General features: G+C 34.3%; 1 protein-coding gene across 5 annotated transcripts in view; it reads left to right on the top strand.

The window, feature by feature from the left end:
• Positions 1-27318, top strand: part of Arid4b (AT-rich interaction domain 4B) — a 140892-nt gene that overhangs the window by 44931 nt on the left and 68643 nt on the right. For all 5 annotated transcript variants that reach the window (XM_013356408.4, XM_040278636.2, XM_005320363.5 and 2 more), the window contains exons 3-6: positions 15395-15505; positions 18447-18512; positions 21067-21157; positions 24533-24612. In XM_013356408.4, the coding sequence (XP_013211862.2) occupies positions 15395-15505; positions 18447-18512; positions 21067-21157; positions 24533-24612 (348 nt within the window). The remainder of the gene's footprint in view (positions 1-15394; positions 15506-18446; positions 18513-21066; positions 21158-24532; positions 24613-27318) is intronic.

Raw genomic sequence — 27318 nt, 5'->3', positions numbered from 1 at the left:
TGGCTTTGAACGCAAGATCCTCCTGCCTCAACTGCCTGAGCTGCCAGGATTATAGGTTTGGGCCACTGTGCCTGGCTCTTTTCCTGTCTCCAATAGTTGTGTTCTTTAAAATAATTTAAAGCTCTGCTTCTTTCTTTTTTTCCCCCTTTGGTACTAGCGTGAAATAGTGCTTTCTTACCTAATTTTTTTAATAAAAATGAAATGTGTAAAGCTTGCTGTTATAAAATGAAATACTATCTAACATAGTAAATATTTTCATATCTGGTTAAATCTGAGTAGCTTGCCTCAAAATATTCTCGTTTTCCTTTTCTCCCACATTAGTAACTTATATGAAAAATCATGGTGCAATAGTTTTTAAACTTTATTAAATTGATTTGGATCAGGCTTTATTGCATTAGATACATAGTCTTCTGAAAAATTCTGTCTTTAATTACAGTGAATTCAGATAGTTCTTCAGAGACCCACAGAAAGTTTTATGGTTTCCAGGTTAAAATTTTTATAGTAGTTTTCATTAATTGTCTATACCACCTTCTTGCACTTCCAAACTTTGATACACCCATATAACTAATTATTGTACTATCTGAATCTATGTACTTTTATCCCAGAATCTACCAAAAATATGTCCTTGAGCTTACAGTATTATTTCCAGGAGACTTGAAGAACATTACCTTCTGTGAGTTAGAAACAAGATAAAAATCAATGCTTCTTGGGTTTGGGGGTGGGGGTGGCCTGGTACTGGAAGTTGAACCCAGTGGTGCTCTACCTCAGCCCTTTTTAGTTTTTATTTTGAGACAGGGTCTCACTGAATGCTGAGACTGGCCTACAACTTGCCTTCCCAGTTGCTGGGATTATAGACTTGTACCACTGCGCAAGGCTAAATCACAAGTTCAAGACCGGCCTCAGCAACTTAGTAAGACCCTATCTCAAAAGATAAAAGGGGCTGGTGTTATAGCTCAGTGGTTAAGTGCCCCTAGGTTCAAACCTTCCCCCCTCCAAAAGACTAAGAAAATGGAGATAAAATAATACTTAAACATTTAGAGTATTATGAACCATCAGATTTAATGATATTTGCCTCATTTTTATCTTGGTATGTGACTGTCAAAGAGCTCATTTATCTTAGAACTAAGATAATGTATTGGGGATCCCTCAGGTTAGATAATTTGCAGGAGAACTTGCAGGACTCAGTGTGTGGGTTGCATTACTCAAAGTTGTGCTTTATTAAAACAGAAGGATATAAAGTGTAATCAGCAACAGGAAAAGGTGCATGGGGTGAAACCAGGCACAAGTTTCCTCAGTAGAGTCACATAGGCAAGACACATTTAATTTCCCGAGTAAGAAATTATGACAGTGCAAGTGAAATGTTGTTAATTAGGTGAATCTTGCTGGAGACCAGCATGCAGTGTTTTATTGATGTCTGGTCACATAGGCAGTCCATGCCTGGCACATACTCAAATTTCAGACTCTTGAGAATGAAAACAGGTTTTAAACATAAGCCATATTGTTTGTACATTACAGTTCAGGCACTGGTTTCTTATCAATTCATGGTGGAAATCTGGAAATCTAGATTCATGTAAGATCTCAAATGCTAGCTAACCTTGCAAGCAGAAGTCTCAGGCATGCCTTTAACTCTTCTGTGCATAGAAGTATTGGCTTTCCATTTCCTTAGTTTTTACTTATTTGTATTTAAAATTGTGATTTCTTTTTAGAACCTTCTCAAAGCATCTTTTCTATTATATATTTTAATGAATGTTCCTTTTATTGCCCTATTTTGTGTTGATGTTTTATTTCTTTTTCATTATCATCATCTTGGCATCTTTTAAGTCTTTAATAGTTACTGGATTTCCCTGATGCTTTTCACTCTTCCATTTCATTTCTTCCATATGATCTCATACTACATGGTTAGGAAAACAAATGGTGATTCTGTTAATTGCCAGCTATCCCATTTAAGACTTAGGGAAGGGCTGGGGTTTTGGCTTAGGGGTGGAGCGCTTGCCTAGGACAGGTGAGGCTCTGTGTTGGATCCTCAGCACCACATAAAAACAAATAAACAACAAATAAATAAAGGTTAAATTCTTCTTAAAATTTAAAAAAAAAAGATCTAGGGAAATAACCGCCGGGCTTAGTCTTCCCACAGGCGAATGATGCCTCAGAGTTCAGAGTTCTCTTGATGGCTTGATAAAACACAAATGGCTGGTTTCCTTCCCTAGAATTTCCAATTCAGAGTGAAATGGAGCCTGCACTTCTACCAAGTTCCCAGGTGTTGCTGACCCTATTGGTCTTGGGAACCCACTTTGAGAACCATTTTTCTTGTTTATAACCATTGACTCAGGTTAGCAAGAGTAATGCACTGTGTAAGACCCCCCCAATGCAGGTTCACCTAATGCAGTATGCTAAAAGTGAATTAGCTCTTGGTACCACTGTCAACTCTTGTGTATTTTGCATCTGGTACATTTTTCTTTTCTCTCTCTCTCACTTTTACTGGGGATTGAACTCAAGGCCTTGAGCATGCTAGGCAAGTACTCCTCCACATGGCCTATATCACCAGCCTTTCAAAAATTTTATTTTATTTAGATATAGGATCTCACTAAGTTGCCTAGGTTGATCTTGAAATTGAGTTCCTGCTGCTACCTCAGCCTCATTAGTAGCTGGAATTATAAGCATGCACCTCTATGTTCAGCTAACTTTATTTCCTATTTGTTTTTAAGATAAATAATAATAATGTTTTGTGTGTGCTCAGTGACTCCTCCTCAGATCACAGGAAATTTATCATCTCATTTGGATAATCACAGTCTTGTGGATTTCTTCTTTCTTGGGGAAAGTGAATTGGCAACCAAAATGCTAGTATTTTAAAGTGCTTTCTGGACTTTTCTCTCCTCCTGGGAATGCTTATGGGAAGAGATACCATAGAAGTGTTTTTCATGATCTTACTAGGGATCAGGAAATCCTAGGGAGACAAAACTTAACCTGTGACTTGCTGGGGCTATTGAGTAGCAGTGCAGGTTTTCTAATGAAATTCTAAAAAATATTCTGACTCACATGGGATCTCTAGGTAGACAAGCAGCCTAGTAATTCATTTCATTGGTATAGTTTTTTTAAAACTCCCATGTCAGTCCACTTTCTTAAATTAGTGTTCAGTGAAGTGAGGAATACTCATTTCTAAAATTTGATATTGGCTCCAACTTAATAGAAATATCTAATGGCTCAACACCAGTGTGATTTTATATTTTTTAGTTTGAAATAGACTCTAAGTTGTAGAGGCTGGCCTTGAACTTTGCAGTCCTCCTGCCTCAGCCTCCTGAATAGTTGGGATTATAGGCATGAGCCACCATAGCTGTATATATTATATATTATTTCATTCTTAAAATTTATTGTGTTATCTGTCTTTATGTTATAGTGGCGTGCACACCCAAACACACACCATGTTTATCTAGTATTTAAATACATCAATTAGTAAGTAATTCTTTGATAAAAGAGTAGGTAATAATAGGTGAACAGACTTAAGAGTTTATTTATTTATTTTTGTATAAAGCTAAAATTGTATTTTTAGCACAGTGTTTTGAAATTTTTGATCAAATGATTTTGAGGTTTCAAACTGAGTTTTTCATTGTCTTTTTTTCTTTAAACATTTAAACAAATGTTAAAATTCTATCCCATTAGTTTTGGGGGAGACCATCCTCCCCAATTAAATCATGACATTTTTAAGACAGGAAAATAAAAAAGCTTTTTATATATCTTGGCATCTAGCCAGGAACATAATAGTCAATTTCGATTTGATTGTTTGGATATGTTCACTCCTTCACTTAAATGGTATTTATGGAGCAATTACTATTCTTTTATTATTTCTTGTTAATGATCTATTTTTCTTCAGATTTTATAAGAGACTTCGTAACTGCACTTAACAGCTTATGGAATTGTTTATCCTCTTTATAAGATGGAGAAACAGAATAAGAGAGTTAACTAATAGTTGCATATTGGGGTCATAACCTGGGGTATTCTCCACATAAATCCTGTCCTCATGTTTCTATATCCTGTTACTCCTGTAAGAGTCTGTGTCAGACTGAACTCCTCAAATTCTCTTGGGTCTAGTCTCAAAGTTCTCTTTAAAATTTTTAAATAATTTCATTGGCTTATACATGTAACTGTACATTCAAAAAGTATATACATATTCTTACCTTGTTATATCTTCCATTTTCTGCCATTTCACTCATAGACAGATAAAATGATTCAACATAAAAATTTTTCTGAGAATATCTACATCTGAATAATAGAACTATCTTTTCAGTTTCTGGATCTGCTTTTTATGTTTTACAGTCAGAGGTGATAATAATAGTGTTTCTTTAGTTGTAAGTTTAATTAGAAAAGAACAGAGATGGAATAAGTGATAAATTTATATTTCCCTGCCTTATGAAGCAATATTGATCTCCCTGGTAAGGGTTTTGTGTTATTTTGAATAGAGGAAAGTTGTGGGAGAATTGATTGGTTACACACTGCTCAGTTTTAAAAAACCTGGTAGTCCAAAGTAGTCTATGTCATGTTTATGTTGTGAATGTGAAGTTTCAGCAGAATAACATCCATCTTAGTGAATTCATGTAGAGTTTCATAGACTTTGTTGGTTTGTGGAATTTAATTTATAGATTTGTGTTAGTTTTACGCATATGTAGTGCTATAAGCATAAAGAATTATCAGGTCCAAGACATGCTTTATCAATATTGTAATATTTCTAAATACATCCACCAGTCAGTTGAGAATATGCCATTGTCTAATTGCCATCTTTTTTCTTTCATGGCGGTAAGTGTGGTTTATAATTAATTATGTAAGTTAGGTAGAATATGGTAACCTTATTTATATGAATTTTTGGTTACATAAAAATAACTTGTCATCACTCTAGCGGGTAGGAGTGAAATTTTAGTTTTTGAAGGGAGATACTGGGAATTGAAACCATGGGCACTCTACCACTGAGCTACATCCCCAGTATACCCACAACCCTCTTTTGCCTTTAATTTAAAAAAATTTTTAGACAGGGCCTTGCTAAATTGCTTAGGTCCTCACTAAATTGCTGAGACTGGCTTCAAGATTGAAATCCTCTTGCTTTAGGCATCTGAATTGCTAGAATTATAGATATGCATTGTTTTTAAAGAACAGTTTTATGTAAAAAATGGTGATCATGTTTTCTACCATACTTGTATCATATTTTTTGTTTCCAGTACCCATACATAAATGTAATTGCCAGGAAATTGAGATTTCATAAAACATTTTTTCAAAATATTTGGAAAATCACGTGGTCTAGTCAAATGAAATTCCTACTTGTGAATATTCACATCATTCCTATCTCTGGTATTATATTCATAAGACTAATAGCTTAGCTGCTAATACCTATTTTTTTTTGGTTATTGTTTTTAGTTGTAGATGGACACAAGACCCTTATTTTTATTTTTATGTGGTGCTGAGGATTGAATCCAGTGCCTCACACGTGCTAGGTGAGTGCTCTACCATTGAGCCATAACCCCAGCCCTGCTAATAACTGTTCTTGAGCTGCTTTTGTCATTAATTTTTACATCATCTGATTGTTAAGAACAAAATCTGCTTTAAGAAGAATGCAACAATAAAAAATTAAAGCTGACATTTATTGAATGCTTATTACATGCCATGAACCATTAAGCATTTTACATGGGATTTTATGTGTAACAGGTCACAACTTTATTGTGTATTTTATTCAACATGTACATAATTTATATTTAATATGTAATGAATCAATAAATATTTATTTTTACTGTCATCACGTTTACCTTACAAATGTGAAGGTAGACTTAGAGAAGTTAATGTCTCACGAGTCAAGTATTATGGACCTGGAGTTTGAATCCAGATATTATGATTCTAGAGATTATGCTTTTTTACTTCCCAGCATAAGGTACCTCCAGATAGAAGATATTTTTGAAATATATGTAATTTTCAACTTCAGTGAAATCACATTTAGTAGGGCTTAAGTGGTGTCTAATATCTTTGGTTTAACAAATATTTTCTGAATTTTTTCTATATGTAAGTGCTGTTTTAGGACTAGTGCATACAAAGATGAATGAGACACTATTTTCTGCTGTGAGTAGTTCAGTCTAGATAATAGATAGTTATGGTTAAAATACAATGTGAAGGAACTGAGGGTATAGTTCAATGGAAGAGCACATGCAAGTTCCTGGATTGGATCTTTACCACCACCTAATAAAACTAACTGTAAAAGGTCATCTTTTCAAAATGTTTTTTTATTTGGGGCAAATTCAGTATTGTAGTATTTAAAAGCTCTGAAATCAGAATGAATTCTATGACTTGAGAGTATTTATTATATACTTCGTGGGTCAATTTCTTTTAGTCACTAGATATAGTGGAAAAGGTTTCATGTGATCAAAGATTAATGTTTCCTATTGATTACTTAAGAACAAGTAATCAACAGGGCTAACCTTGATTGTTGGGGGTTTTAAATGAATTTTATTGATCAGTCAAACTCTTAGAAGCGTACTTTAGATGCATCTTCAGTTGTTAAGTTTTAAAATGTTTTACTTATTGCCCGTGTGTGTGTGTGTGTGTGTGTGTGTGTGTGTGTGTGTGCGCGCGCGCGCGAGGGATTGAAACTGAGGGGGCTTTCAATCACTGAGCCACATCCCCAGCTCTATTTTATATTTTATTTATTAAAGACCCTTGAGTTGCTTAGCGCCTCTCCATGTGCTGAGGCTGGCTTTGAAGTTTCAATCCTCCTGTCTCAGCCTCCTGAACTGAGGGATTGCGAGTGTGCATCACCCTGTCCAGCTACTTACTGCCTTTTAATTTGATGACCTTAGATACTACTCACATACTTTAGATAGAAATCATAGCAATGCCAGGTTTGGTTTTTCTTTGTAATCTTCCGTTTTAACTCTCTGCATCACCAGGCTCCTCTAACTTTCAGATTATTACAGTTTAAATATATTCTGAGATTTCTGTTATTCAGATGAAGATTTGTTTGCATTTGAATCAGATTTTGATCTCATTAGTAAGGTAACAAATTATGACTAATTTTTTTTTCTGAGGGCAAAGTAAATTGTCTACCTTTGCATTATGTGAAATAACTACTTTGCTTTTCTGCACTTAGATCAGTGTCTTTTTTTTTTTTTTGAGGAAGGGTGCTAGAGATGAAACCAGGTGAGCTCCAGAGCAATGTCTTAAATATAGTGGGCACTTAATAATGTCTGATCTGGTGTCCTCTCTTACCTTTTTGCTGAAAATTCTAGTTAGAGTACCTATTTCAATTTCCAGGATTATGCAGAAAATCATCTGTTAATATCTGTAAATACAGATTTATCCCCTGGTTGATAGACGTGGGTCTAAAGGGTACTTTGTGATTTTATCTTTGAAAGCAATTTAAATTTTAATAAGAGTATTAAGAAATAGAGGTAGGATCCAGAGATAAGATTGTGCTTTGGGGAGGGTTTTTAAATTCAGTATATAGCTTTTTCACAACCAAGTTAAAAAAAAAATGAGTAACTTGGAAAGAGGTAAAAACATAAGTAGATAATTCATAGAAAAAGATAGTAAATGCCCAATGAATACATACTCCTTTTTATTTAATTTTTTTAGTTTTAGGTAGACACAATATCTTTATTTTTTATTTATTTTTTTAATGTGGTGCTGAGGATTGAGCCCAGTGCCTCATGCATTCTAGGCAAGCGCTCTAACACTCGAGCCACAAACCCAGCCCTATATACTACTTTTTTTTTAAAAAAAATATTTTTCTTTAATTGTAGATGGACACAATGACTTTATTTATTTGTATGTGGTGCTGAGGCTAGAACCTAGTGCCTCATACATGCTGGGTGAGTGCTCTATCACTGAGCTACAATCCCAGCCTGAATATATACTACTTTTAAAAATGGTATATTTTCTCCAGGTGTGGTGGTGCATATCTGTATCTCCAGCAGCTTTGGGAGGTAGAGGCAGAAGAATCAAGTTCAAGGCCAGCCTTATCAACTTACTGAAACCCTCAACAATTTCTTGAGACCTTGTCTTAAAATAAAAAATAAAAAGAAAAGGAGTGGGAATGTAGCTCAGTTGTAAAGCACCTGTGGTTTCGATCCCCAGTTTATAAAGATAGGTTTACAATTTCAAACTTACAGAACTAAGAATTCACATAGTTCCTTTTACCACATTAGCCAATTGTTATCTTGCACGTCATTTACTCTGTATCTGATCTTTGTCTTTCTCTGTCCTGTCACCCATAAATACCCCAGAGTGTAATTCTCAAAAAAGAACATTCTTTTACTTACCCTGCACTCAACATTCTAAACCAATAAATCAGCATTGGTACAGTACCTATCCTTTCCATGCCCATTCAGAGTTTATCAGCTACTCCAAATAATGTCTTTTTCTTTTTTGGTCCATGCTTCTACTCAGGAACACAGGTTGTATTTGGTTGTCTTGTCTTTCCTGACTATTTCAATCTAGAACTTTCCCCAAATTTTATTTAAATTATAAGAAATAGAAATCTTATATTCTGTAGGATAACTTTCAACCTAGTCCACGCAGGTTTTCTCATCATTAGGGTCAATTTTGGCAGAAAGAATATACTTTTATTCTCAGTGTTTCACATCCTCCACCCCTGAATGGTATTCTAGTATTAAGCCAAAAATATCCTGTTCATCAGACCTTTTACCAACCCATCAGCTAGTATCTCTTGACAACTTTCTGAGTCAGTTCCTTTATGTTGGTTGCCAAACAGTGATTCTCTGTTCTAGTTATTCCTCCTGTGCTAACATTTTTATTAAAAGGATAAGCTTCTTTTCTGTCTTTTTTTTTTTTTTTTTTTTTGCTTGTTGTTATTTTTGTTCTGGGGATTGAATCCATGGGTGTTTACCATGAGCTTTTGGGATGCTCCTGACTCAACCTTCCAAATCCCTGGGATTACATACAGATGCGTTCCACCATGTCTGGCTCTTTATTTAGTGCATCTTAAAAATTCATTCATTCATATGTTCATTCATTTATGTAAATATGGACTCATGGATTCCAGATTTAATACATTATAATTTATCATTTTTTAAAAACCTATATAATCAACTTATAGTAGAATACACAGATGGTAAGTGTATCTGTTTGGCACAAATATACAGCTCTGACAAGATAATAGATAGCTAATATTTATTTATCTATCTATCTATCTATTTATTTATTTTTGGTACCAGGGATTGAATCAAGATGTACTTAACCACCAAGCCACATCCCTAGTCTCTCTTTTTTCAGTTTCTCCCCGCCTGGGCATTTATTTATTGTTTATATTAGACCTTTATATATAGTAGTTGGGTTCATCCTGAGAAATTCATATATGCATGGAATTTGATTTCAGCTTAGGATCTCTCCCTTTTCCCCTCCTGTTCTCTCTCCTTTCTCCCATTCTCTTTCTTCTTTTCTATTAGACATCCTTTCCTTTATCTGTTGCCATTTATATTTGATTATTCTATGTATGCATAAAGGTGAGATTCCCTGTTGTATATTTATGTATGCATACAACATGATTTTCTAAGAATTCATTCTGCATTGCTTCCCCTTACTTATCACTCCATTCTGTTTCTTGATCTCCTGCTTCTACATTACTGACCTTCCCTTTATTTTTTGTTATCCTATTCTTCCCTCCTCTTTTCCTTTATTTTACTCTAGCTTCTACATTTTAGAGAAAACATTCAACCTTTGAGTTTCTTGAGTTTGGCTTATTTCACTTAGCATTATATTTTCCATTTCCATCCATTTGCTGGCAAATGCTGTATTTTCATTTCCTTTTAGGCCGAACCCTTTTTTATTTTGTTACAGGGTTTCGCTATGTTGCTTAGGGCCTTGCTATGTTGCTGAGGCTAGTTTTGTACTTGGAATCTTCTTGCCTCAGCCTTCTGAGCCACTGGGATTACAGCATGCACCACCATGCCCAATCTAATATTTATTTTGATGTTCAGAGTTATTTGATTGATAGGATCTCCTTCAAATTCCTCCTGTGTTCTTTTCGAATGTTCCCATCATTTATTAAGCATTTTCTTACTTTCTGGCACAAAATGTTTCAGATTCTTCTTATACATTCCCTGCCCAACCTTGAAATCCGCCATTTTCTAAGGATCAATAGTTTCTTTCTTTTTTAATATTTATTTTTTATTTGTAGTTGGACACAATACCTTTAATTATTTATTTTTATGTGGTGCTGAGGATCGAACACAGAGCCTCACATTTGCTAGGCTAATACTCTACTGCTGAGCCACAACCCCAGCCCAATGGTTTCTTATAATGGAGGATTTAGAAAGACTGGGCTATTGCCATGCTCCAGTCTTTCCCCCATAACACTTCTCCTCTTTTCTGTCACTTGCACATTCTTAGGCCTTCTTGGTGGACAGACTTGGGAAAATATAAGGTTGTACGTAGGTACATGCATAGGTACACACAAACCTATACTTGTGGTGTGTATATATGTATTTCACAACCATGAATCCAAATTGTGTGTGTGAGAGAGAATGTGTGTGTGTATCATACACCCCCACACGGCTAGGAGTTGAACCCAGGTCGTTGTGCATGACAGGCAAATGTGCTACTGAGCCACATTCCTAGCCCACTTAAACCATATTCCGAATTTCAGTCCATTATTTTGACTTCTTTATACCATGTCCATTTTCTCCTTTTTGACAATGAGAAACATGGTCCCCATTATCCTCCAGTGTATTTACTTATTCATTCAGTCAGTTTATTTATTTGGTATGTGTAACACATGTTCCAGCCATGTTGCTCAACTCTTCTGTCCCTGTTGAGCCCCTCCTACCATATCCTTACCTGAAGATTGGGACTGTGCCTCCATGTGGCTTTCCCTAAATTCCTCCTTATTGCTTTTTATACTCAGTATCTGTTCTCTCTACCTCCTTGTGCTTTCCCAACCTATATCCATCCTTCCTTCCTTCCTTCCTTCCTCCCTCCCTCCCTCCCTCCCTCCCTCCCTCCCTCCTTTTTTTAGTTGTAGTTGGACACAATATCTTTATATATTTATTTTTATGTGGTGCTGAGGATCAAACCCAGGGCCTCACACTTGCTAGACAAGCACTCTATCCCTGAGCTACAACCCCAGCCCAACCTGTATCCTTTCATAATCCATGTTCTTAGTAAAATGAAAGTGAGATGATTTTAAAATTAGATTATGTGATTTTATTTTCTTAATGCATGTCCTAAAAAATGTATATTTAAAGCTTAGTTTAAAAATGATATACCCTTTGATATTGTATGTGGAATTTCATACATTCATCATGAAATTATATCCTCTCTGAGATTGTCATAATGTAACATAGGTTGTTTTTATAGATTTGTCACTCTGTTTATTTATTAATGTATGTCTTTGATATCAAATTTAATTTTTTTGTTTTCTGATTCTCCCAGCTCTATTGGCATTGTAACCAATTTGAATGTTGTACTCTTTTTAAGAAACTAGATCAGTAAAGTTTCATGTAGTATGTTTTGATTTTTAAAGAATCAGTCTTGAATAACTGAATGTTTTCTGGGTTGTTTCATTGTTAACCAGGCATTTGAAGAATTGATTTTTTAACTATCATCTAAAACTTATTTTATATATTTGGTATACTGCAGTTCAGAGGCATATGAGAAATTGCTGTATATTCATTTGTATACTTACATGCTTCCTTGGCATAGTGACATCTTGAAAGACTTTTTCCACAAATTTCTAATCGAAAATTGCTTATGCCTTTTAGTGGTCTTATGGAACACAGCAGTGATTTTTTTTAGGTGCCAAATAGGACATTTGGTAGATTGACTAGAAAAATAATTGTTTAAGAAGTGCTGTGAGGTAGCTGTTTCCTTGACAACTAGAAAACTCTTTTGTTTGCTCAACAAAGAGATGATAGTTTAGTAGTTTAATTTCTTTTATGTTATGGTTGTGTTACATAAATACATCTTATTTGAGCCTTTGAGATGGTCCATATTATTAACCAAAATCAGAGAAACAGCAAAAAGAGAAGGTATGGCTGTGTAGATATGTATGTATATGTATCAGGGCTGGTGTTGGTCAAAGGAATCTTAGTTAATCCGGGTATATAATTCTTTATACATCTCTACTTTAGACCAAAGTACATTAGCCTGGAAATAGGTGTATAAGTCTTGGTTGTCTTTCTGTCATTCTTAGGGACCATGATATACTTCATTATGGAGCAGAAATACAAAGCCATAACACCTCTTGCTGCTACTAGAATTCAGAGTGCTTACTTCACATATGAATTGAATGAGGGAGTCGTTATGTTAAAGGTGCTTTGCCCCCATTCAGATCCCCCCTGCGGCCCCCCCCCAACACAGGCATCTTGTATATGTGGGAATTCTTAGTGACTTAAATCCTTTTTCATAGGAATTAAATTTTTTTTAAACTCAGTTTCTCCTCACATTATTAAGCATAACAGTAGCCTTTAATTGGTGCTATATGTTGAGCTCTGTACTAAACACTGTAGGTATGAAATCTTTTTCCTCATCCCTATGATATCATAAACTGTTACTGTATCCTGAGGCACAAGAGTCCTAGACCAAGTCAGGCAACTAAATAAGTGGTAGAATTTAATCTAAGCATCTAATGCAGAAGTCTGTACCCTTTGTTGTTGTGTTGTTGTTTGTTTTTTGATGCTAGGGCTTGAACCCAGGGCCTCGAACATGCTAAGTACAGGTTCTATGACTGAGCTGTATCCCCAGCCCTAGTGCTTGTACTTTTAATTACTGTTTTATACTGTCTTTCATTAATATGGTTGCATCAATAAAATGTAGGGTATAAAAAATATTAATAACAAAACTCAAAGTAAAATTCAGTTCCAGTCACTGCAAATAATAATTTTGTTGTTGTCCTGATGAAGTAATAACAGTATCTGGAATTTCCTTCAGGATAATCAGGATTGAGAGATAATTAAAAGAGGAGGGTTGATGAGACAGTTGTGTGGGTTAATAACTATGGTTACATGCAGAATTTATTATAGTAGTCTGACTTCTTTCTTTTTATTAGTACTGGGAATTGAACCCAAGGATCTTTAGCCACTGAGTCACATCCATAGCCCTTTTTATTTTTTATTTTGAGACAGGATCTCATTAGATTGCTTACCACCTCGCTAAGTTGCTGAAGCTGGCTTTGAACTTGTGATCCTTCTGCCTCTGCCTCCTGAACCAAAGAGATTACAGGCATGCACCACTGTACTGTTCTGTCTTCTTTGGTATTATGTTTGTAACATTCCTCAGTGTACATTTTTAAAAACAAAGAATACAGTCAAGTTGTTTAAAAAAAATTAACCTTGGAAGTGGACTTTGAATAAAACTTTTTTTCTCTTCCCTCATTTTGGTTTGGATGTGAAGTGTTCCCCAAAATCTCATGTGTGATAAGAATGTAATTAGTTCAGAGATGAAATTATTAGAGATGTAATCTAATCAATGGATTAATACAATTGAATGGATCGAATGGGTGGTTAACTGTAGGCAAGTAGATGTGGCTGGAGGAAGTAAATCATAAGGGACCTGCCTTTGGGGTTTGTATTTTGTCCCTGGCACCTCCTTTACTGTCCTCCTGCTTCCTGGCTGTTATGAACTGAGCTGCTTTTCTCCTCCATGCTCCTTCCGCCTTGCTGTTGTGTCTCATCTTGGGCCCAAAGCTAAGGATTTGGCCGATCATGGACTGAACCTCTGAAACCGTGAGCCAAAATAAACTTTTCTACCTCTTAAGTTGTTTTTGTCTATTGTGGTCACAGGGACAAAAAGCTGACTAAAACATTCCCTCGTTCTATTCCCTTATCCCTCTTAACAGTTGTTATTATTAGATATACTCTTTTCCACATACATAATATAATGTGTCCTTGGTTATTTCCACTTTTCTATAGGGGGAAAATATATAACATTTTAAAGGAGTACACATTACCAGTTATCCTGTGTTTTTTTTCCTCATTAGATTTAGTACTGAATTCTCAGGATTATTAACATTATTTGAAAAAACTGAAGAAAGTGATTTAAGTTTGAATTTGCATAATTTATGATGTTAATAGTCATTTAAATTGAGATGTTGATTCTTGAATTTTTTTTTTTTTTTTTGGTGTGTGTGTGTATGTATACATATACATAGTGCTGAGGATTGAAACCAAGGCCTCCTAGGTGCTAGGCAAGCACAGAGCTACTTTTCATTCCTTTTTATTTTACTTTAAGACAGAGTCTTGCCTAAGTTGCCCAGGTTGGGCTTGAACATCAGATCCTCCTGCCTTAGTCTCCTGTGTAGCTGGGATAACAGGTGTGCGCCACCAGGATCAGCATTTCAAGTATTAAAGGAGGGGGTGTGTGGCATGCAAAATGTGAAATCATACTGCTCTATTTTACTTTTTTTTTTCCACTATGTTAATCAACTTTTTGTTGCTGTGACAAAATATCTGGGAAAACAACTTAGGAAGAAAAATTTACTTTGGGTTTTGTTTTCAGAGATTTCAGTTCATGGTGGGCCAGCTAGCTCTATTACTTTAGGCCTGGGGTGAGAATCAAACTCATTGCCTCACACACATTGCTAGGCAAGTACTCTACCACTGAGCAACAACCCCAGCCCCTCCTTTTCTTTTTTGATGGCGCATCGTGAGATATGAAATATAAACACTTTGACAAAAACGGTTTACATAATCATCCTTTGGCTATGGAATTGGTTTATACAAGCAGAACTCCTTAGAAATAAATAGGTCTTATGCAGAAATTTCTGTAATTGTAAAAGGTAAAAATAATTAGATTAGGGCTGTTATAAACACAATCACAAATGAGGAAATATAAGAGTAAATAGTTTGAACCTCTATGAATGCATTTGAGATGTTTGACAATAATTTATTGGACATGTCTCAGATTGTATTATAGGTTTCATCAGTGGTTTGAATACATTTATTTTCTTTTCCTTTTATACTGTTTTACCTTACGTTGTGTGTACATATAACAGCTATTCTGAATTTGGGTTGAATCTTCAGATATAGCCTGAAATATTAGAAGATATATATATTTTTCAGATTTTGTCATCTAGCAAATGGATCCTTCTCTTTAATCATATAACAAATCAGTGTTTTAGTGAGTAAATGAATGACTGGAGGTGGAAATGGAAGGCTATACTTTGTAAGTGAGCTAATTCATATCAGGGACTATATGTGTTTAATAGGAAAGAAAAACATATTTTACATGATAGATATTTAATACATTTAAGTAGGTTTTATGGTACATATTTTATTATTTTTATTTTATAGATTTATGGTAAAATATAATTCTATTAACTTAATAGCTAAAATAGGATTGGATTCACTATTTTGATTTTTGGAAAGGAACGTCGCAGTTTGAGTCTAATTATATTTCTTTGCATGTTTAGGCCCTTGATGAGCCTCCCTATTTGACGGTGGGCACTGATGTGAGTGCTAAATACAGAGGAGCCTTTTGTGAAGCAAAGATCAAGACAGCAAAAAGACTTGTCAAAGTCAAGGTAAAGTAGTCGTAGTTTTTGTAAGTTCAGTATTTGATATTTAAACTCTTGTTGGGTAAGTATACCTAAGAGTTACTTTTCTGCCAAATGAGTTTCTTGGAGTAATGATTGTAAAAGTAACCCCAAATAAGCATTATTATAAAACATTGCAGTTGGAATAAAGTTAGATTTTCATAGTTGTTATTTTGAATACAATTTCACAATGGTTGTTTATTGTATGTAATGTTAGTGTTTTAGTGCTGGGAAGGATATTACAAGTCGTCTATTTTAATTCCTTAATTTTACTATAGGAAAATTGAGGATTACAGAGGGTAGTGATTTATTTCCCCAAGGCCATTATAGCAAAACAGTTTGCCAATTTTAACCATGAGCTTCAGTTGTGACTCATAATTGATAGTATCTTAATGATGAAATAAGATACATCTGGTTGATGATTCTTAGAGTTTTTTGAAAAATCTAAAGTTACATGAGTTTTCTCTCAAATACCAGACAAAAAGAAATGTAATTGCTTTCATTTTAATAAATGATCATGATCCTGGTGTAGTAGTGTTTGCCTATGGTTCTAGCTACTCCAAGAGATGGAAGCAGAATCACACTTAGAAGTTTGGAGACCAGTCTCAGGAATATAGCCAGATTTTTCACCCTAAAAACAAACAAGAGTATAGCTCAGTGGTAGTGTATTCACCTGCCCTGAGTGAGGCCATGGGTTCAGTCTGCAGCACCACAAAGAAAGGAGAAAAAGAGAAAGAATAAAACATGGGCCACCTATATTTAATAACAAAAATATGTCTATGTATTTGAAAAATATAAGACAAGTAAAATATTTGAATGTTGATATTTATTCATTTATTATAATATATTGATTAGTAAACCATATTTATGAAACTTAGTGGGAAGGAATGTGTGGGGATACGAGAATGAGACCTGAACTCTGTCCTCCAGAGATTTATCATCTAGATGAGCAGATATGTCAACCATTGGCTGCAGAGGTGTTGTGCTTCCTGTGGAGAATATCTGTTTCTCCTCTGTAGCTTTTCCCATGTTGCATGCTTGGGTTCCTCACTCATTATGTTCTTATCTAAGAACCATTTGAAAAAGCCTTAGAATTAGCTATAGACCTATAAGATACGAATCTTGGTCCCAAGGTGCCTCTCCTTTCTAGTCTGCATGCTGACAGTTCACTTATAATGTGGTTTTATGAGGGAACTGATGTTTCTTCTTCTGACTGCACACACTGGTGTTCCCTAAACACTCCATTTTTCCCAGCACTATACTAGAGTTGAAGAGAAAAACACTCACTAATTTTCTCACTTTTTCTGGGGCTGCTTTTAACACATGTAACACCTTCCTGTGAATTAGACAAAGGTCCTCCCTTCTGGTGGAGAGCTGAGGACACACAACAACTCTGTTAGAAGAAACATGCTTTGGGGGCAGGAACCTTGTTATTCCAGGACCGGTGGTTTTGGCCCAAGAATTATCGTCTGAATTTTACCTCCAACTTGCATTCTAGCTAAGATGACATCTAGCATTCCTGCCATTTTTTGATCTAAATAAAAGGAACAAAACTTTGTTTTTGGCTCTACTGCTTCCATTGCTAGGAGAGAACACCTTGTGCCTCATACTTTTTTTTTGGGGGGGGGTGCTCTAAAAAATTTGTTTTGAATTCAAAATTAATGGTTTTCTTAACAGATTGAGAGCATATATCTTGACCAGTTTAATTTGTTTATAACTAAAAGTGAATGCATTTTAAACAAAATTGTTGATAAATTTCTTTACTACCAGTTTTCATTTGTTGAACATGTATTCTGTGCTAAGCACTATATGAAGACACTTAAACTCTAGTGTTAAGACCTCCCATCTGCCAGTGGCTTATGGTTTAAGTGAAGGATACATACAGATACCTATGAAGATGATTTAAGTAAAGTGGTGATGCTTAGTGATACAGAAATGCCTGGGATGCCACTATGCAATCTCCTTTCATAGCTGGTTTGATAATCACATAAATCTGATAATAACATAATGATGGTTCAATCCTTTTAAGAACCGTTTTGCCTTGTGTAAGAAAAAACAAGTTTTTCTGTACTGAACAGTGGAAACTATCATGTTTTTCACTAGCTAATTAAATATTCCAACACAAACCCTTTAGTTTAAATATTCAAACTTGAATCCTTTAGTTTAACTTAAGTGTGTTCATGTCTGGTGTTCTGTTTTCTGATTTCTGTAGTACTGACATACAGTACAGTAAAGTTCTGGAGCTCATTGAACTTTAGTGCCACCATGTACTAGTTATGAGCTCGGACCAGTCCTGAGTTTTGTTATCAACAGACTGGAAATACTCAGATCTACCTAAAAGGGTTGTTTTGGAGATTGATTGATTGATGATTGATTGATTTTGTCAGTATTGGGTTTGAACCCAGGATTGCATGCTTGCTAGGCAAATGTTCTACTACTGAGCTACATCCCCTTGAGTGTGATGCTTAGCTCTCAGTAAATTCTTGTGGCTACCGCTTATTATTATGCTAAGCCTTCACAAAATTATATAACCTCCAATAGCTGTAGGTCTCCATGCTGTCTTTCAGATTTATTTTTTATTTTAATTAATTAGTTAATTTTTGTGGTATCGGGGTCCTTGACCATGGAGCAAGCCATATTTCTAGCCCTTTTTATTTTGAGACAGGGTGTTGCTAAGTTGCCCAGGCTGGCTTCAAACTTGCCATTCTCCTACTTCAGCTTCCCAAGTTACCAGATTACAGGCATGGACCATTGTGCCCAGCTGTCAAAAGATTTTTCAGTTAATCCATTTAGGATTTAGGATCTCATTTAAATTAGGCAATTGTTAGCTTTTACTTCTTATAACAGAAACGAAAAATTAATGTAAATATAAGATTATGTTGCTTGATTTTTGTTATTGTTGTTGGATAATTAAATTTATAATTTCTAGGTGACCTTTAGACATGATTCTTCAACAGTGGAAGTTCAGGATGACCATATAAAGGGCCCACTGAAGGTAATTGATTTATTCATTATCAGTTCTGTGATTGGAAAACAGAAATACGTGATCTTTTTCTTTTGGTTCACTTTGTTTTATAATTAATAAAATATATTCTTTTCTCTAAAAATTGAGTAGTAGAAAAAATAGCTTTAACATTAAAAAATACCTAATATGTCAGTAAAAACTAATAGTGTGTTCAGAAATGAAATATGAATGTCCAGAAGGCATTGAGTGTTTTCATTATCTAGGATGATGGATTTTTCCATGATGGAGAGATGGTGAACTAGAGATCATTGATGCATGTTTTGCATGAGAAACTTAAACACTAGAACTCTTAATTCTTTGGAGTACCTGCTGGAAAATGAAGTCTAAGAGTCACTAGGCAGCTGTAAATAATGAGCATGTTCCTATTAAAAGTTATGGAGTTTTATTTCTTTGCTTTCATTTTTTTCCTCATTGACTCGTAAAATAAATGTTACTCTACTTTGTGTCAGTGAGCAAGCTCTAGAACATGTGAGGAGCCACTTTGTGATCTTGGGCCCTTTGAAATGTCTGAAAATGGTCATTGGCCTGGCTAGGAGAATTTAAGAAATGTTAAGAGTATTGAAGAAATATATTTGTAGATATAAGAAAAATCTCTTAACTGTTGAAGCTGTAATTTTGAGACAGAAATAGATGTGTTTTATACTTGTTCAATCTTAAGACTTAATTCAACCCTCAGGGCATTAATATTTTGCATATATAGTAGGTACTGTGCAGGATTAAAACTCCTTAAGTTTGGTGGTGGTTGTTTTGTTTTGGTTTTATTCTTGCCTTGTAAAAATTTATTTCCAATCATTTCTATTTCATAGGTGTCATCTTGAATATTCATATACATGTTTATTTCTTGCAGGGACAGAAGACCAAAAACATGTACTTTTGTAGTGTAACATTAAGCCACCATTTCTTTACCCACCAGTATGGGCTAGTACAGTGCTAAGTCTTTTTGCACATAATATTTATCATAACAGCTTTTTAGGGAAGTGGAAGCTGAAGGGAGGAGAAATAACTAGGCCACAGTCTCAGTCAGTAATGGCTGTACCAAAGTTCTAATAGGGTCTTAGCCTATCATCAAAAAAACTTCCCTGCTGAACATTCAGTACACATACATATCCATGCTCTGTTTGTGTTTGGCTCATAAGCACAGGAGCATGGCTCTTCATTGCTTGACTGCCCTGTTGGCTGGCATAGACACACAGGTGTTAACTACAAAGTTCTGTTGTACAGTTTTAAGCCATCTTCTCTGCTTTTGACCCCCAGCTTCCTGATAGGTTATAGTTGATTTATTTTGTTCATTTAGTTTTCCTACATCAAAATTTCCTTTGTTTGTGATTAGGACTTAAGACTATTTTGAGTTTGACATACGCAGCGCCACATTTTGGTCTCAAGATTATTAAAATATTTTTCTTTTTTAGGAGGCAGGGTTAATGAGTATTGAACACAGGGACCTTTTACTACTGTGCTACCTCCCCACCCCTTTTTATTTTTCAGTTTGAGACAGGGTCAAACTATGTTGCTTAGACCCTCATTCATTTGCTAACGCTGAACTTGAACTTGTGATCCTCCTGCCTCAGCCTCCCCAGCTACTGGGATTTTAGGCATGTGCCAACACACCTGGCTGAATTGCTTTTCTTACATGTGGTTTTGGTTTTTGTTGTTTTTTTTCTCTAGAGTTTGATTGTTCCTTAATATCCTTTGTAACTTTCTATCACCTGGTAGAGTGTCAGCATTTGGATAAAGAAATAAGTCTACCAAAAATGATGGTCATTTGATATCAACACATTTTCAGTAATGAGCTAATATGGAAATAATTCCTAGGCCATTTAACAAATAAAAAATAACAATGGTGTTTACTGATCGTAATCATTTAATCAAAGTCCTGTTAATTCCTTAGAGTTCTCTTTTCTTTCTTGGGCATAGTTGGGGGTTAACAGTCTCTTTGAACAAGTTTATTTTTATTATCACTGTAAAAAGATTATATAGTTATCAGCATTTAATGATCAGATGGATAATAAATTGCTCTCATTAGTGGAACATACTATCCCTTTAGGAACCTCAGAGCTATTTTTTTCAATTGTCAATTTCATATGCAATGGTTCTTAAAAGAGTAGTTTGCTGATCCTTTGTGGTTCCCACAACCCTTTAAGAGGATTGTGAGAGCAGAACTGTTTTTTTTTTGTTTAATTTATGTTATTTATTTTTTATATGGTGCCGAGGATGGAACCTAGTGCCTCACATGTATTAGGCAAGTGCTGTACTACTGAGGCACAATGTCAGTCCAAAACTGTTTTTGTAATAATACTTAGTTGTTCAAGTATGTTTTTCTGCTATGTCAATATTTCATTGATGTTATAAACCTATTAGTGGGTAAAATTGCTGGTATCTTAACACAAATCAAGTTCAGTAATCATTTTATTTTTTACTACTGTGCACTCATTTAAAATAAAAAAAAAGAAAGCCAGGGTTCACTTTATTTATCTTTAAAAAGTTTTTAAAAATTTTTTTTCTAATATTTTAAAAATATTTTTAGGTAGGAGCTGTTGTGGAAGTGAAGAATCTTGATGGTGTGTATCAGGAAGCAGTTATCAATAAATTAACAGATGCAAGTTGGTACACTGTAGGTAAGAGAATAATTTTTCTTTTGATGATATGTTTTTAATTATATGGTAAAACTTAATCTTAAAATAGTGTTATTGGTTATTTTTCTAGATAATTTACCTTATTTCACTGCATAATCATGCCACCACACTAATGTATACTCAGTAGTATTCCATGCATCCTAATCTTTCACCAAAGACATTTAATTACTTAAATTACTTAAATGATTTTTAAGTAATTACACTACTGAAAATAAAAAGGGTTACATAATGGAACAACCAGAGACATGAAAAATTGTGCTTTATATGTGTACTATGAATTGAAATGCATTCTGCTGTCATGTATAACAAATTAGAATAAATAAATAAGTTTCTTTAAAAAGCTTTACATAATAGTCACACCCAATTTTTTGTAAAAACAAAGCTCATAAAACTGACAATTATGTGGTGAAATATGGAAAAACGTTTTTACAAGATGTATATTTGTATACATAACAATTTGAAATTATTTAATGCATATATTATGCAATGGGTTTCTATTTAGTTTTCACTTTATATTGTATAGAGGTTTCTTTATCGTTGTAACCCTTTGTAAGTATGGAGTCTAGTAGTGTTAGATATTCACATTGTTGTTTAACAGGAGTTTCTTCTAACTATTGTATTTCATAATAGTCCATGCATTATAGTTTATTTTCTCTTACTATTTTGCCTGTCTTCTTGCTCTTAGAGTATATATTGGATAGAATATATTTTGTATGTGTATGTGTCTTTTGTATGTATAATATTTCTCTAGTGTGTGCACTGAGAAATAGAAATAGTTTGAAAGGACTGTCCTTTTAAAAACTTAGTAGTGAAAACTGTGTTCTTAGAAGACTCCCATGAACAGTGTATGATATGCTGCGTATACCTGTTTTTTTCATATTTGTCTTTTAAAATTTTTTGTCAATTTTGACATTTTATTTTAATGCCTCTCCCATGAATACTAATGAAACTGAACATGTTCTCATAATGTGTTTGTAAGGAACATCATTTTATTTGTTTTCTCTATTGTGAATTGCTTGACCTTCCCATTCTCCCTTTTCCTCTTGGGATGGTTTATCTTTTCTTATTATTTTTAGGATGTGAGTTCTTCAGATATTCTAGATATTAACTTTTTGCTCCTTTCATTGCATGTTTTGATGTCTGCTTTAAATTTTCATGCAATTTTTGTGTGGTCACCTTTTCCCTTGTTCTGAGATTTGTTTAAGAAAGGCCTTTAGGGACTAGGGTTGTGGCTCAGTGGTAAAGCGCATGCATAGCATGCATGAGGCACTGGGTTCAATTCCTAGCACCACAATAAAAATAAACAAATAAAATAAAGGTATTGTGTCCATCTACAAATAAAAATTGTTTAAAATTGGCCTTTATCAGTGTTACAGATCTATTTGATAATATGTTCTTCAGCTTCCTCATGGTTTTACTTTTGTTTTACAAATAGCTTTTTATTTTTGCCACAATTTTTTCAAACATTCTAAAATAATGATTTGAACATTAGTTTTTAACGGATAGCCAATTATTCTATATCATACTTATTAAATGATAGTAAGTCTTATTCTTAAACAACCTCAAAGTTGAGAATAAACATCTAGTAAAATGTCTTTGGAGATGTCCGAATTCTATAGAGCTTTGACATAATGTGGGTGAGGTTTGTTTATATTTTGGTGGGATTAGGAAAAAAACAAAATAAAGAGAAGGAAATGTTTCATTTTGCTATAAGCAAAATATTTGATGATGTCAGTTGCAGTACTGGAAATGATTCTGTGTAGTCTAGGTGGAAATTAGATGTGGTTGTCAGTTTCTTGAACATGGCACTTTTATCACTGCATTGGCTCAGTTGCAGCACTAAAAAATGTACTGAGAGTTATTTGTCCAATCTCACATATGTGAAGTGTCACTTAATGTCTAAGAATCTAATTTTGATAGGTAGGCAGAAACTGTATAATTTTTAAGATTGTGATCTTGGTAACTCTAAAATAGATGTACTCTTTTCCATAATTTCTGAGAAATGTAGTGTAGCCCCAAATTATATTTATCATGGAAATATACATACATTCCTTTTTTAAAAATTTTTATTAGCTATTGATGGACCTTTATTTATTTATTTGTTTATGTGCGATGCTGAGAATTGAACCCAGTGCCTCACACATGCTAGGTAAGCACTCTACCACTGAGCCACAACCCCAGCCTGTGAAAATATACATATATTCTATGTTTACAAATTTACGATAGTTTTGCTAGAATATTTTAATATTTTAGTTTTTGTTATTTAAAAAAATTTTCCCCTAGTTTTGTTGTATTGTGTTTTATTATAGTGCTGAGGATTGAACCCAGGTCCTCATATATGCCATGTTCTACCAGTGAACTACATCCCTAGTCTCTATGCTCTATGGAAATATTAAGTTCCAAATAAAATCGTGTAAATTGATTTCATTTGGAACTTGAACTTATACATGGAACATATACTTAATGAGGAAATATATAAGTATATATTTATATACTTTGTCAAGTGACACTTGATAACGGTGCCAAAAATATACGTTGGAGAAAAGGCAGCCTTTTTAACAATTGGTGCTGGGACAACTTGGTTTTTATATGTAGAAGAATGAAGAGATGTCTTATACATGATGATTTAAGACATGTACATTTTGTAATGTGATTATCACAATCAAGTTAGTTAACACTTTATTTACTCATATTTTAGTAGACATTTGAGTACTTTAAATGTATAGTTTTCAACCAGGGAGGGAGTTGAATATGCTCCACCAGGGAAGCTTTGGTAGTATCTGGAGACATTTTTTGGTTGTGACAACTGGAAAGGAGGAACTAGTGGCATCTAGTGGGTAGAGTTAGGCCTGCTGCTAAATATCCTGAAGTATACAGGATAAACAAGTTAGACGGGGAAATATCTGGTATGATATGTCACTGTTCCAGTCTGTGAAACCCTGCTTAAAATAATGAAAATAGTCATTTTTGTAGGAACAGTTTGAATGTATGAGTTTGTAATCTTTCTGTCACTTAGGTAAATATCTATTGGTAACTACCAGTAGGACAACTTGCCTTGATAAGCATTGGTTAGCATTTAAATGATTTCCTCCTTAAATGCCACCTTGTTTTTATTTTTGTTTCCTGTTTCAGAGAAGATATTTTCATTTCAGGCATATTTCTTTTTTACTAGAAATGGTAAAGATATACTTCATAACTCTGACTTTAAAGTTATTCACTAAAGAATATAAAAATGTGCGTTGAATTTCAACGTAATGTTAACAGGTCTGTTCTACTCAGAAAATTAAATGATTTTACATTTTGATGTTAATCTTCAAAAAACTCTTCAGTAGCTTCCATTTTTACTTCTTTACATAGTTTTTGATGATGGTGATGAGAAGACACTGAGACGGTCTTCACTGTGCCTGAAGGGAGAGAGGCATTTTGCTGAAAGTGAAGTAAGTAGTGACCATATGATGAATTAACATCTTAATATCTTATGTTAAGGGGTAAATTTTTGCTTCCTTAATTAATCTACTTATTAATCAGGAAAATTTATTAATATATGGTATTATTATAATGCCATCTGTGAAACGTGTTTAAGGGCTTGTTTTTGAGCACCAATTTCTGTTGTCCTGGTTGTTTCAAGTATTTTGGTGTTAATATGGTAAGCTTGTATAATTATCTTTAGGTCACTTTTATATAGATTTCTTTAACTTGTCAATAATTATAAGAAGAGATGACTGATTTATTGCCCACTTGAATTCTGTCAATAGTAAAAGATGTGTAAATACTAGCAACAGTCCCTACCTATGGCCAATCAACTTTGTCAGAGCCTCACCTCAAAGAAGTCTTACCAGACCGCCCTTTTGAAAATAGTCTCCCCATTCCTCTTCATCCTTTTAGGTTGATTTAATTTTCTACATGACACTTATTCCTTGACTTCAAAATATGTAAATGCACTTAATATTTTGTTCGTTGCCTGTCTTCCTCACAAGAGTGGGGACTTTGTGTCATTTTTACTACTTTGTTCCTAGTTTCTTAACACTGCCTGGCACAGAGTGGGAACTGAATAATTGTTATGTGAATAAATGAAGTGCTTTATAATTCCCAGAGACTTTGCTAAGAGACCAATATATGTTATCACATTTGCTACATTATATAGATACCATTATTATCCCCAACTTACAGGTAAGGAAACTGATGACTAGAACAGGCTAAACCATTGCTTTTCTAGCACCAAAGCTATATTCTTTATTTTAAAGTTGTATCATGAATGCAAGGTTTGTCCCACACAGATACATGCATCTGACATTTGACAAAGGTGCCAAAAACATACATTGGAGAAAAGGCAGCCTTTTTAACAAATGGTGCTGTGACAACTTGGTATCCATATGTAGAAGAATGAAACTAGATCCTTATCTCTCACTCTGCACAAAAATCAACTCAAAATAGAAACTATGCAACTTTTGGAAAGAAAAATGTAGCATAAATACTCCAACTTTTAGACACAGATGACGACTTTCTCAGTAGGACCTCAGACACTCAGGAAATAATTACAGACGTTAATAAATGGAATAGCATCAACTGAAATAGCTTCTGCACAGCAAAGGAAACAATTAGGATTGTAAAGAGAGAACCTACAGAATGGGGATTAATATCTAGAATGCATAATAAAGAGCTCAAAAACTTTACATAAAAAATTAAATAACCCAATTAATAAATGGGCAAATGAATTAAACAGACTCCTTAAAAGAGGAAATACAAATGGCCAACAAATACATGAAAAAATGTTCAACATCATTAGAATTAGCGAAATGCAGTTCAAACCTAGACTGAGATTATATCTCATATCAGTAAGAGTGGCAGTCATCAAGAATACAAATAATAAATGCTGGAGAAGCTGTTGAGAAAAAGGAGTACTTTTACACTGTTAGTGGAACTGCAAATTAGTACAATCACTATGGAAATCACTGTGGATTCTTTTCAAAAGGCTAGAAAAGACTTCTCAGAATTTACCCTGAAGAAATAGCCATCTTACTACTTGCTGACTCATGTTTATAGCAGAGCAATTCACAGTAGCCAAACCATGAAACCAGCCTAGATGTTCATCAGTGGATGAATGGATAAAGAAAATGTGGTATACATACATATTGGAATTTTAGTCAGCCATAAAGAAAAATGAAATTATGACATTTGCAGGAAAATGAATGAAACTAGAGACTATAATGTTAAGTGAAATAAGTCAAACTCAGAAGGTTAAAGGTTGTATGTTTTCTCAGATGCAGACGCTTGAAAGGGAAAGAAAGGTGGGGGTGGATCTCTAGAACTCAGAGAGATCAGTAGAGGAAAGGACAGGAGTGGGACAAAGTGCTGGGGAGTGATATTGGCCAAATTATGTAGTTATACTGTGTGCATATGTGAATATGTAACAGTAAATTCCATAAATATGTACAACTATAATGGACCAATAAAAAATATGTGGGGAAAAAAAGTGAATACAGGGTTTGCAAAGTTGTGTAATTCAGTAGTTTGCTATTAAAAATTTGAGATGTTATTAAAATGGTGTTATATTTCTAGCCCTGTCTATATATATTGATTGATGCACAGTGTGGCCAAACTGTAGTTTATTTTTACTAGTCACCATTTGGGACAGTGTTTCTTTGGGGACTTACCTATTAAACTGTTAGACTTCATAGGGTTTCTTGTTTAGTTTTGAAAATATTTTTGCTTCCTCAGTGACTGAATTCCCATTTAAATTTAGAATTTGGGACAGGTCCTCTGTATTATGATTTCATCTCATTTTACTATTTCCTGTACTTCTGCCTTGGTAGATTTCTTGGTATTTCTAAATTATATTTTGTATTTTTCTTTTCTTGGTTCCTGCAGAGCCCTGCTCCTCTGTTTGTTGGAATTTTCCCTTATTTCTTAATCCCCCTAGAAACAATTCCTCCTCTATCATGTCTTTGATGAGTTTTCTACCCAAATTTGTTCTCTTTATCCTTTGAATCCCTTGGCACTTTCCTTGCTTATCCTTGTTTTATGGTCTTTTTGTTACTTTTCCTTATGAGATTGTAGCTGTTTGAGGGGAGTAACCATGTTTTCCTCATCTTGATAGGCCTTCCTTTTCCCAGCAGTGCTTTCTACACATTAGTTTTCAATAT

The sequence above is a fragment of the Ictidomys tridecemlineatus genome, chromosome 10, assembly GCF_052094955.1.
Source record: "Ictidomys tridecemlineatus isolate mIctTri1 chromosome 10, mIctTri1.hap1, whole genome shotgun sequence".
Lineage (NCBI taxonomy): Eukaryota > Metazoa > Chordata > Mammalia > Rodentia > Sciuridae > Ictidomys > Ictidomys tridecemlineatus.
This window is presented reverse-complemented; position numbering and strand designations above follow the sequence as displayed.